We start from the raw sequence: 13,388 nt of genomic DNA, 5'->3' as shown, positions 1-13,388 counted from the left end.
AGGCTATGAGCCTCCACGCTGTGCTGGGCAAGGGCCAAGAGGATCAAACATGGACGCTGCATCATATAGAAGCTGGGGCCAGCACAGAATAAACCCAGGCTTTTAACGCCTGGGAGCACGGCCCTCAGACATCTGATTACAGGCTCATCTGTCGCCAGGTAAAGGCACTCTTGGCATCCCCGTGGTATTCACTCTGTCATTAACCTATCTGCAGGCCTTTGTGGGACTTTTCCCTCCAGCCACAGCCCAATACCCTCTTTATCCAGATTCCTGATAAGCATCTCCTCCTCCTCCCCGTGGGCTGTGCTTTGGGAAATCCTTTGGGAAGAGGCGGAACCTCTCCCTCCTGACTTCTAGGAAATGCTGCAGTGTATCAGCACCTCTTCCGGCTGTTTATCTCCCAGAGACTCATTCATCCAGAGAGCCTGATCCTCACACACTTCTCTCACACAACGTGACCCGGAAGAAACATTTCGAAAGGACCTTCACTAACCTTGCAGCCAGTGACAAACGGGCAGGCTTTCTCTGACGTGAAACTGACTTAATTATTTTCTTCTGGTGATGCTGGGGATTGGAGGAGCGAGGCAAGCACTCCACCACTGAGCCACACTCCCAGCCCAGGAGTTCTGATTTAGGCCCATACACTAAAAGAAGCTGTGCGCTTAGTAAATGACGATGAATAAAAGAAAAAGGGGAAGGTAAAAGAAAAGAAACACAACTTTTCCCTCTGGTCACATGGGGACTATGAGAATGGACAGCTTAGGTGGAGACAGACGGACCATGAAGAAACTCAGTTGGACAAACAGAAAGGAAGATGTGCTGAACACGTGTGCCAAGGGAATGCCAGGGCATCTGTCTTCTTCGCATGAAGCAAAAGGAAGAACGTCGCAGGAGGTGTGGATAGCTTTTCTTTAAAAGAGTCAACAAAACGGGTCATCAGGTAAGGTGACCTGGCCGAGCCTGATCTGTTTGATTCCTGGGAACCACGTGGTGGAGGAAGGTGCTGGCTTCCATGTAAGTTGTCCTCTGGCCACCATAGACAGGCTATGCCATGTGCATGCCCACGTGCAAACACACACACACACACACACACACACACACACACACACACCCTGAGCTACATAAATATATAAATGTAAAGAGAGTTTTCTTTAAAAGTGATGAGGGCTGGAGAGATGGCTCAGTGGTTAGGAGCACTGGCGACTCTTGCAGGGGACCTAAGTTCTAGTCCCAGCACCTACATCAGACAACTCACAACTACCTGGACTCCAGTTCCGAGGGATCCAATACCCTCTTCCAGCTTTCCAAGAGCTCCCACACATATGTGTAAACATACACACACAAAAATAAAGATTTGTTTTTTTTTTAACTGATGAAATAATTATGGGTCAATGGCCTATCTCCCTCAAGTTACGGATTTCACTTGTTTCCTCTATTATAAGAACAAATAATCAGAGGAGGCCGCTCCCTTTATTCACACTCCCTACGCCAGAATCCAGATGGTAGGATTGGCCCAGGGCTAGGAGAGCAGGAGAGGCTGTGAAGGAGTGGCCAAAGGAGTGGCCATTCAGCCTGCAGCCTTAGCACTATGTAGCCAGGTAAGAATCTGACTAATGGACTCTTCCAGGAACTCATTTGGCAGCTAAACTAATGTCAGCACCATCTTGCTTCTCTGGCCCCACAAATGACAGTGGTGTCACTCAAAAAAGCACAGCATTCTCAGGACTAAAAGAAACCCACGGAGCCGCTTGGATTCCCCACATTCAACAGCTGGCCAATGCAATGGCTGCATCTGACATATGCTCCAAATTATATCTTAAACCTCTACAAGAAACACCTGTTGTCAACTTCAACGAAGTTGACAAGAAGCTGCTCGGCCTGTAGCATAAAGCTAGGTTGAGAACAGCCTGTGTCTGAGCCATTACTGGCCTGCTGGTTCCCAGTCTGTCCCAGACCCTTGTCCACAGAAAGAGCCTTGCTAGCTGACAGCCCAGGAAAGGCAGGGTTGGGCCCAGAGATTCTTAAGGTATTACACTGTATCACCCAGGGAAGTGTTTAAAATGCAGATTTACAGATCCATTCAAGAGCTACAGAAGAGGAATTTCTAGGGCTCAAACTAATGAATATGCGATTTTAACAAACACCTCCCAGTTCTGTCCACTAAGATGCACAGGGTACCACAGCCCAAGTCGGTCATTTCAACTGCTAATTAAAAAATAGTGACAATCTTATCAGAATCAAATTCCAAATCCTATCATAAAGATTTACACCCACACATCCCTGGCCCTTAGAGTCCGTTAACAAGCACAAGAAGTCAAGCATTCTTTTCTTATCTACCTCTGAAGGGCTTCGTTTTATGGCACCGAGAAGGTTCTATCTAGCCTTACCTCCCCCAAAGCCAACCATCAAAGATCAAGCTCAAGGTTAAAGGTAGTTTTCTCCCCATTCTGCATTAACAATCATCTTATCTGGGGGCCGAAGAACTGGCTCAGTGGTTAAGGAGTGCTTGCTGCTCTTCTAGAAGACCAGAGTTCAGTTCCCACCACCCACGCTGGGAAGCTCACAGTTGTCTTAACTATAGCACTAGTGGATCTGACCTGCTCTCTTTGCCTCCACAGGTGCTCATAACACAAATACACACACACACACACACACACACACACACACACACACACACACACACACACACACACACACAATCATCCTATTCCTGAATCCCTGAATCCCATACCTGTAACCTGTAACTTGTAACCATAAACTATAAGCATACAATGTTGTTTCAAAAACTAGACAGATTCAGACAGAATCCAGTTTGGAAGAAATCGCAGATCACTTTCGTGTAAGCATTAGCTCAGGTGCACCTCCATACTGTATGCTTCTCATCTCTGCTTAAAAACAGTAAATCAAAGAAAACTGGACATTCTTTCCTATTAATGGTAAAAACTGCACCTGAACACCTTGCCTCACAAAGAAGCAATGGACCCCAGACAAAAACTGCCTATTCTCCCAAAGAAGAGACTCCCCATAGGCCCTGAGGACACGGCCTCCTCTGGCCCACCCCTATTGTCCTTTAAAACTAGATCCAACCTACCAACCCCAGAGCAGCTTTGTGACATAATGCTCTTTAGTCCCAACCCCGACTGGACTTCCACACAGTGTCAGGTTAGAATGGCGTGCAGTTCTGAAGCTCACAGAAGTTAGGGGGAGAATCAAAGCAGAGGGGAAAGATCCGAGAGCTGGCTGGGTGGTAGAGAGGAGTAAATTTCTTCAAACTCTTTATCTACTTTCTGTTACCTGTCTCCGCAGGGGGATGCGCTTGGTCAGCTTGTGCACAGCTGGCTGGCTGCTGAAGTCTGGCTTCTTGGTCGTGGTCTTCATTCGGCAAAAGATGACTGTCACCACCATGCAGGCGATTAAGAAGACCCCTATGCAGTAAATAGCTATCTCCAGGTAATCTGGGGACGCTGTGATCTCCTTCTCTCTCACAGGTGCTGGGTTGTAGATCACAGGAGAGGGACAGATAAGCAGGCCACAGAGTTAGGATACCAGAGGGATGTATCAAAGCATACTTAAGGGCTTCCCTATCAACAGGTCAATGCAGAGAGATACCCAGATGCAAAGCAGCCATGGGCTTCCTGCCTGGGCCTCTCTGAATGCTAACGAAGAGCCAAGGGCGCCTCAGTTTATCACTACAGCCCAGGCAGCCACCTTCTCTAGCCTCAACGGGCATATGCCACCAGCGAGCAGCTGATACCAAATCCTATGGGAGACTACAAGGCCACCTTCTGCTAGGCCCTTGGTCTGAGCAGGACACCCAGTACACCCACCACAGAAGGACTGTCTCATATGATGCCCACTCAATATAAACCAAAAAGAATTGTTAAAAGGGAGTGCATCCACTGCTGTGTCTAAGGAGCTGGGGGCAATGATTGCTACGGAGGAGACTCCAGGGAAGCTTCAACAGGGCCCCAGAGTACCACAGCTCCACAGGGCTCATACTCATCAGTAGGCTGGCCCAAAATGTTCTGATGAGTCCCTTCATTTAGTCCAGAATATTATTCAGTTAAATAGATGCATCAACCAACCATGAGACAGTCACATATATGATATATATCTATATATCTATTATCTATATATCTATATATATATATATAACTTAATAACCACTAAAATGTTTGTATATCCAGTTATATTAACTTGTTACTGAACCTTTAAAACTATGATGGTACTGCATGTGAGCAGAAATGTGATTAATTTAACACATTCTCCTGTCAACTATATTGGTCCCTCCTTAGTCCTCAGTTGGCCAATCTACAAGCAGTGTATTTCCACACAGGGTTATTCTCAAGCTGCACCTCCTTAAGTGGTAGCGTTGTCAGGCAAATTGGTTAAGAAGTGCCAGGTAGGCACTTACAGAGCGCAGCATCACAATACAAGCAAGCTCGACAGGAGAGGCATCTCTGTTTCAAGAATAAATACTCACAGAGCAGATTCATAACAGAACCAAAGGGGAAGATTTGATGCAACGGTTATCACTTTCAAGCTTATACATTTTAATCAGAAAAAAAAATAAACCAAATATTTGCAAAGGTAGTCAAAACTCTCAGCAGCATAGCACAAAACAAAACGATCCATTTATTTTTACGAGCTATAAAACAAGCATGCAGTAGGCATGGTACTCTAGAAACAAGGCATTCATAACAGGAGCAGGAGAGCATCATGAGCTGCAACCCAGTCTATGCAGGTTTCCAAAGGAAATGCTAGGCAATGCATGAGAGAGAGAGCAGCATGGACCAAGAGAGTTGGACTAGAACAGAGGCGTTGGTTAAAGGCTTAGACAGCAATGGGCTTTGCTGATGTTTATTTCTCTATGAGGCAGAAATAACATCGAGCCCGAGACAGCATACACATGCTTCTGCAGTAAAAGCAAACCGATAGTCCGATCTATCCAGGCATGCAGCAAGCCACCCGATTCCCAAGGTAACACACCGCTTCTGCACACCTCCCTTCAGAGGTGCTTCCTGGACACCCCAGTACAAATCTATCTGCACTCAAATGAGGGGTAAGCAAGTCAGACCAAGAGGCATCAAACCACATATGGGCTTTCAGCAAGTGGAATTTACAATGGGGAAAACAAATTGCTTTGAATTTCACAAAGTAGTTTTGACTTCCTTCTTAGGGGGTTGGGGGATGGGCTCATTGAGTCAACATCTCAATGATTCACTAAGATTATAAGATCCCTTTGGGTTTTAAAGGTAACATTTTATGTGACCATAAATTCTAGTACGGGATCTCCTTGTGCACGAATTTCTAAGGCTGTTTCTTGTTCTGGGGGTGGAGGGGGAGGAATCATTCGAAACATTTGGGGGACATCTTTATGCAATGGATAAGTGGGGCTATTTCTAAGAACAGAAGCTGTGTTAATTTTATAGCAATCAACCAAGGACAGAGGCCAACCCATGGAGAGAAAGAGCTGTATGTACCTGGCAGAACTGTCAACCATGCAGAGTGAAAGGATATCCCGATAGAATTACCCGCCAAGCACGTATATTCCCCAGCATCCTCAAAAGTTACATTCCGAATATAGAGAACCTCAATCTCTTTGTCCGTGGTGTTAACACCGGCGGCCTAGAAAACAAACGAAGCAAGAAAAAGGCTAGACATAGGAATGATTGTGGAGGGGGCCTTGGAACCAAGAGGCCTTGTCCCAGCAGGTCCAGGGGGTGCTGGCCATCAGGAGATTCCAACTGCAGCCCGTCCACAAAGCCCACAACCGAGAGACACTGAGAGACACCGGCCAGCTCACCTCTGCAGGCCCATCACCACACCGGCGTCACCACCTAGACATGCATGCGATTGAACACATGGAAAAATCAGCCCACAGAGTCCGTTCTCTTTGAATTTGTTTTCATTTGGATTTGGGAGTGGGTTTCCAAAAAGTATAATACCCTGAGGGCTAATCTGGGTTCTGGTCCTGTTGGATGCAGACTCCAATTGTGAGAAAAGGGGAGGTTCTTCTATTTTCTGTGTGATGGAATAAAGCACGGCAGATCAGGTGGACATCCCACACATCCCTCGGGCTCCATGGGAACCAGGGTGGGACGTTATCTTGGTGACTTGGTTCTGGTTAATTTCATTCAAGCCAAAAATCATCTTGCTTTACATATCATTGAAAGAACATGGCAGAAAGTGTAATACTGGTAACAGAAAAAAACTGGATTTATGGTTTGTTTCCTTTTCTAATATGAATATGTCTGCGTGTGATAGATATGATACTGAATGATACTGAAATGATAAGAATGATACTGAAAACTCCACCATCTGCCTTCACTATCCTCCAGTGTCACATGCACTAGAAGATAACCATTCTCCAGTTTTGGATAGGATCCGGTGTGGAACCAAACCTTTCGTTAGGTGAATCCTATCATGCTAGCATTTCTCTATGTCACCAGCATAAAAGGCAACCAAGTCTGGCTTAATAATCAGAGAGTGCAGACCCGATGGGCATGCAAATGCAAGGCCCATGTGCACTCAGACACAGTGATCACGGGAAGTGTGCAGTCCAAACAAGACAGACCAGAAAGAAGGGCTTGAAAACAGGGTGGGGGTGGAAGATAATCTTGAAGCACTTTGAACATTGTGGGCATTTTTCCATGGCCACTGGCATGACGCCAGCTGCACCACCAAGGAAAGATCATTATAAATATACCAAGACCACAAGAGTTATTCTAGAAGCTGCCTGCTGCTCCCAAAGCACCGAGTCTTTTTTAACTCCTATATTCAGTTTTCTTAAAAAAATAAAAATAAAAATAAAAAATAAAAAACACAAACACAAAAAACGTTGTTACCTTGCTGTTTGGGCAGGACAGTGAGCCAGGCAGACTGGTTGGCCTGCCCTATATAATTGGAGACCTTACATATATATTCCCCAGCATCCATCTCCGTCACATTGAACAGAGCCAGCACTTCTGCATTGGAGCTATTTATCCCCGAGTGCTAGAACAGACATAGGAAAACAATATAACGGCCAACCAGGACGGACTCGGTGCTGCCTATGGTCCCACCACCGACACACCACAAGAAAACAATCTCCATGAATTACACCTAAAGAGCTGTGGGAAGGAGGAGAACACAATGAGTCAAGCGGTGGAGAACGGTAGTGGTCACAGGAGGGCGGATGAGGTGACCAGTTGGTGGGATGGGTGAGCAGCTCTCCAGCCTGGCCGTCTTTCTCCAGCACTTTGGATCCTGGGTATTGCTGGCTAGAGAGAAGACTATAGGTTGAGTGTTCTTCATTAGCCACCTGTTGTGCCTACAGTTGAATAGGAAGACTGGCTGTCTGTTATGCCCCTTAGGAGCATGGTAGATAGACAGTGGCTTAGAATCGACAATACAGACTTAGCTCAGCGCACTGAAGAGGTGACCAGGCCCCAAAACTGAAGAGGCTAAAGCCACAAAACAATGGGTACATGAAAAAAAAGTATTTCTTTTAATACAAAGGAAAGGAAATTCTCATCGCTCATTGTTTTATAGATGTGAAAATACACACACGCACACACACACACACACACACACACACACACACACACACACACACCATTTACTCTCTAGACCACACAAAAATCATAAAAGGTGAGAGGGAATGTTTTTGAAAAAGAAAGTTGAATTGTTTCTAACTACTACAATTTGATTCAAATGTTATATATCAACATAGCATTGAGTATCATAAAACAACGTCAGGAAAACGTTAGTAGACTGTCTAGAGCTTTCCGGTTATTTCCATCTACTCAATCCGTCTACTCTCTACATCGCCTTGTAAGCAATACCCCACCCCAGCTTTAGCATCTCCTCAGGGCTAATAAACAGCAGAATTCTCTGGTTCCAAGTATAGCAGCCCCACCCTACTCCACAACCCCCTCCAGAATGTTATTAACAGTTCTAATGGCTACTCATTCTTTAACATACTCTACTGGCTAGTCCATAAAGAGAACCATCTCTGAAAGCCAACAGGAAATCAAAGACCCTAGCCAGATCTCCAAGGGGGCCCTCACTGCTGGCCCCTTGGGCTTCAGAAAGTTCTCACCTTCAGGACCTTGAGGTAGGGCAGCCCATCCGGTCCGTATTTACTGCCGTTCTTTTCCACGTGTTTGATCCACTGGATATGGGGCTGGGCGTCACTATAAACCTTGCAGACAAATTCTACATCCCCTCCTACCACCGTGGAGGCATTTGCAGGCAGTCCAGCTTGGAGGATGGGCCGGTGTGGTGATCGCTCTGATGGAGAGAGAGAACAATAAATAAGTTGTGTTGTCCTGAAGGCTGTCGGAGGGAACTCAAGCCGAAATGGCCTCTGTCTGCTGGCTGACTCCATTAGAATAACACGGGCCCCATGCACAACACAAACAACTTCAAAGTGGATCATTGAAGCACAACCCTTGTAAAGGATAACTCATTCAGAGAATCAGAAAAAGAATGCATTACACTGTGAGTTATGGACTACCTAATGAACAAGGGGAAATTCTTTACTTCAGCAACCTGAGAGACAGATGGAGCGGGTAGAAGGCTGCTTTTCACTTATTTGGCTTGAGGTGATGCCCTGATTCACTTTAAACATGAGGTAGAGAACACAGGAAGTAACATAGCTAACTCTTAAGGTCATGCTGACTATCAAGAGAGGTTCTCTGATGCATGATCTCTCCCAGCCAGTTGCTAAGATGCTCTGGGAAGTCCTGTATCTCCTGTTTTAAAAAGCAAATTGGAAACCAAGCGAGGTAAAACCAAATCTACTGGATCCCTCTTTTTATCATGGCACAGACTCCATTCAGTGTTTCCTTCTTTATTCATTCATCCATTCGACAAGTACCGAGCCCCACTCTGCACCAGGCACCAGATGTTTAGAAGCAGATATTCCTTAGCATATTCTGATATGGCACTAAAGAAACACAGGGACAGACGCCTGTTTCCTGCCCAAGTTTCAGAGTGTTAGAGGAGGCACCACAGGAGGGATGCTTGACCATTCCTTTCTAGCTTCACTGAGAAGATTCTCAACAAAGCACATTTCTCCTTGTCTTATACCAGAAGGTTCTGTTCCAAATGAGAGGTGTTCTCGGCAGAAACCCATAGAAGGACCAGGTCAAGGTCTGCTTGCACCTACACACAATGTCCCTAAAGAACTAGTTAATGCCCAATTAAAAGTGGACTAAGGAGTTTCTCCAAAGTCATACAAATGGCTAACAAGCAGCTGAAAATATGCTTAGCATCAGTAATCATTAGGAAAATGCAAATCAAAGCTATCATTAAAAATATAATAAGGCAAGTACAATTGAGGGCCCAGAAAGTGATCCCCTCCACCACTGCTGGTGGGAATACAATTGTTAGGGTTAGTTCAGGAAGCTGGAGTTAAAAAACAAAGCAAAAGCAGTTCATCTGATCCAGAACTCTCACTTCAGTGACGATCTGAGACATAGCCATCACAGGGCTCTTCACAACAACCAAGGTTTTAATTTCATTGACACCCTCAATGCCCATCCACAGAAGAATGGGTAAAATAAAAATGCTGGTTGTTATATACAACGGAAAAACTAACCAGCTTTAAAAAGAAGAAAAGCGTGCAATTTGATGCCAATGGACAGCGGGCATGGACCCAGAGGGCATTATGCTAGGAAAACTATGTCAGTCACGGGACAAATACTGTGTGATCCTATTTATAAAAAGGGATCTAAGGGCTGGAGAGGTGAGGTGGCTCAGTGGTTAAGAGCACTGACTGCTCTTCCAGAGGTCCTGAGTTCAAATCCCAGCAACCACATGGTGGCTCACAACCATCTATAATGAGATCCGATGCCCTCTTCTGGTGTGACTGAAGACAGCTACTGTGTACTTATATATAATAAATAAATCTTAAAAAAAAAAAGGGGGGGGATCTAAAACTCTCAAATTCATATATCAAAAGAATAGAATGGAGGCCAGGAATGGAGAAGAGGAGAAAGGAGTGGCTAATCACAGAATATAAACTTTCAGTCACATAAGATGTTACATTCTAGAGATCTGGTCTACCTATGATGGAAGATAAGGTTCTATACAATTAAAGTTACACTGAGAGGACATCACATGTTACTGCTCTTACAACAGTAAAATGAATGCTGAACAAATAAATGGATGATTGAGAGCAAGAAAGAATTAACAAATGGAGTGGGCTGCTGTTTAATCTCAAATACAAAAACCCTGTGATTACAAAGTTACTGGAACCTTCTTCACAGCGGCTCCATCGCTAGTCACATGCACCCTGGTTACCATCCCATTCCCACATGTGAATGCTTATACACTCAAACCCTTCTCTTTCCTTCTTTCTCCAACAGGGAGTTCCAGTGTCCTAGCTTTACAAACACAATACAGGCAGAGCAGAGCGTGATGCCACACATCTTTCATCTCAGAGCCAAGTGGATCTCTATGAGTTCAAGGCCAGCCTGGTCTACACAGTGAATTCTAACTATGTAAGGCTAACATAGTAAGACTCTGTCTCAAAAAAAAGGCAAAAAATAGCTAAGAGAAATAAAAAGAACCCTATACACTAGCACTAGAGCCACCAAACCAGCCCACTATATCAAGGATGGTCCTATGTTTGAGATTCCTGGGCACTGGGCTGGAAGGAGTAAATTAGAATGAAAGACCTCTAAGCCTTTCTGTATTGGAGCCTTTCCGATTAAAATATCATCCTGTGGAATTGGCTGAACCAGAGCCAGACTGCATACAGATTGACTCTACTCCATCGGATCGTTGCTGGCCCTTAAGAAACTTTTTAAAAACAGAGAAAAAGTTGGAGCACATTTCATTCTGGAATCTTCCATCATTACATAGACACCTACATTGCCGTGCAATGAAATAAAAATTTCAGAACCCCCCAAAGAGTCATCCATCTCCTCCTTTATCACCCATGTAGAACAGAGAAGTTGGACTGGCCATTTTTGTGACTGGAAAAAAAATCTCAAAGTTTCATTTCTCCATACATCACAGGAAACCCCCTATTCTGTGGGACGATGTGCTGCTTCTGGAATGGACCAGAGGCACTTGGGTGAAAATGGCCAAGGTTTGCTTTAATCCCCACTGGGTCCTTTACAATGGGAAGGATAGAATGAAGTCCCTGTATCCATGTTTCCTCATCTCTTCCAAGCATATGTACCAGAAAAATCTACCAGCAGGATAGAAGCCGACCTCTGAGCTGGCTACTGCCAGCCAAACTCACAGGTATGCTCATTTCTACCTGTCAAATATCAAGGTCATTTCCTTCCCATAAAAGGAGCTCCGGGGCCAAACAGATGGCTCTGTCAATCTAGCACCTTCTGCAGAAGCTCACGGTCCTGAGTTCAATCCTCTAGACAATGTATTTAAAAAGCACGTGCCTGAAACCTAAACTGGAGGGGTGAAGGAGGAAGATTGTTGAAGCTCACAGGTCAGCCTAGACAAATCTCTGAGTTCCAGGTTCAATGAAATAAAAAAGTTGAGGGTGACTTCTAGCCTACACGCATGCTCGAGTGTGTGTGCGTGCACACACACACACACACACACACACACACTCACACTCACACACAGGGGCCTGTGCACATGGTACACATGTGGATGTTTGTGTATGTACGTTTGCATGTCTGTTGGTACGTGTACTTGTGAATACAGGAAACTTGAAAGCCACAGGAGGGTACTACATCCCCTGAAAACGGAGTTAGATACAGTTTCAAGTACCTATCATGAGTTCTAGGAACTGAACGTGGGACCCCTGCAAGAGCTGTACACTCTTTTAGCCACCAAGCTCTCTCTCCAGCCCCAGGGAAGGAATTTTAGTTATCAGTTCATTTCCTGCCTTAGTTTTTCCAATTTTGCACTCAGAAACATGCTCTTATGCATGTATGCATGTGTGTGCATGCATGTGCATGCGTGTGTGTGTGTGTGTGTGTGTGTGTGTGTGTGTGTGTGCCTAGACAGTGTAACTTTCCTTGGAAACATAAGTATACAAAATCTCTAAGGCTCCAAGCCAGATCTACGGAATTTCATTGCAAGCCCTTTTTTATTAGCCATACTTGTTTCTAATAAACCATCTCACATGCAAACACTACACACGTTAATACCAAATAACGCTGCCCGCGAACAAGGAGTGCTTTCAGAACTCAGCATCTCCCACACCAGCCTTGGGCAGGGAATCGGTCGCTGGGGTAACACTGGCAGGGCCTGGTCCAGAGCTCACAGTCTTGTTTTCCTTGTGGTCAAAGGGCTGCCGAGCTCCGGTTATTAAGTTATTCCAAGCTATCCGGACTATTTTCACCCAAAGGGAAAAAGGAGACCTTTGCAATGGTTCAGTGTTATTGCATTTGCAAATTACGGCACACTGAACGTTAGAGCTCGAAGTCTTGAATTCATCTTTTCAAATTTTCTCACCTTATACAAAATAACCTCCAAACTACCCACTCTCCCTTCTCGGCTCTTTCTCACTTTGGGCAGAAAAAAAACCCTGCAAGTACGGTTGCTGTGTAATAGAAACCTTACACCGTCTTCCAAAACTTCTTACAGCTGCGCTCAGTATAAAATGAAACCTCAGAGAACATTATTTAAAATGTTTTTAAAAAGTCAGTAGGCCTCATGTTTCATTTCTCCACATCAGGCTTTGATTTCCTTTGCAACCTTAGTCTCTGCCCTTAAACAAGTCGAAGAATGAGGCCTGAAACAACTTGGAAAAGGCCCCAGGATGCCAGCATCTGCCATCTTGTCCTCCTTGGCCATCGACCTGGTGTCAACAGACCCTGAACAACAGCTATTGGCCTGGCGGGGCTGGGGGTGCACGCTCGTGAGCAAAGCACTCAGAACCCAAGGTCAACACGGGCCACACAGTGAGGTTTGTCACAGGGGCAGGGGCAGGGGACACAGAAAGCAGCCACCAGGAAGTTGGTGGAAGTGTGTGGAAAGTTTCTGGGAGGCTGGAGTGCAAACAAATCAGATGCTGGTGAGGAGGCCTGGTACAGGTGCCCCCTGCAGCCTTCCCAGTGGGCACAGGAGAAGAGGGCAAGGCCCCAGAATGACAGTCCTCCAAAAGGCTCCCCTGAACCTCATCTAGCCCCAGGCAAATCAAAGCCCACAGGTTTGCAGCTTCTCACACACAGTACACTGAAGTAAAGGGATTAGGCCTGTGAATTATTTCTGGACGAGAGACTGAAGCCCATTGCTGGCTCAGCTCTTCTACGTGACAACAAAAATCACATCTCCTCCAGCAAGCAGGATTTACAGATAGGCAAGCTTCTCTTACAGCATGTTGAACTCTCAGATATTATAGAAAACACATTTTTTCTTTTTCCAGGGGAGTGAGTGAAATAAATACGAGGAAGGGGGCTAGGCCCACGGACAGCCTA

General features: G+C 45.3%; 1 protein-coding gene across 13 annotated transcripts in view; it reads right to left on the bottom strand.

Moving 5' to 3' along the window:
* Positions 1-13,388, bottom strand: part of Fgfr2 (fibroblast growth factor receptor 2) — a 100,907-nt gene that overhangs the window by 31,188 nt on the left and 56,331 nt on the right. For 4 of the 13 annotated variants that reach the window (XM_032892466.1, XM_032892471.1, XM_032892474.1 and 1 more), the window contains 3 exons: positions 8,084-8,274; positions 6,849-6,996; positions 3,289-3,491 (listed from right to left, as the gene is read on the bottom strand). In XM_032892466.1, the coding sequence (XP_032748357.1) occupies positions 3,289-3,491; positions 6,849-6,996; positions 8,084-8,274 (542 nt within the window). Of the gene's footprint in view, positions 1-3,288; positions 3,492-5,483; positions 5,629-6,848; positions 6,997-8,083; positions 8,275-13,388 lie in introns of all 13 variants that reach the window. The other 9 variants (XM_032892468.1, XM_032892473.1, XM_032892476.1 and 6 more) reach the window with 3 other exon arrangements.

This window comes from Rattus rattus, chromosome 2 (genome assembly GCF_011064425.1).
Source record: "Rattus rattus isolate New Zealand chromosome 2, Rrattus_CSIRO_v1, whole genome shotgun sequence".
Taxonomy (NCBI): Eukaryota; Metazoa; Chordata; class Mammalia; order Rodentia; family Muridae; genus Rattus; species Rattus rattus.
This window is presented reverse-complemented; position numbering and strand designations above follow the sequence as displayed.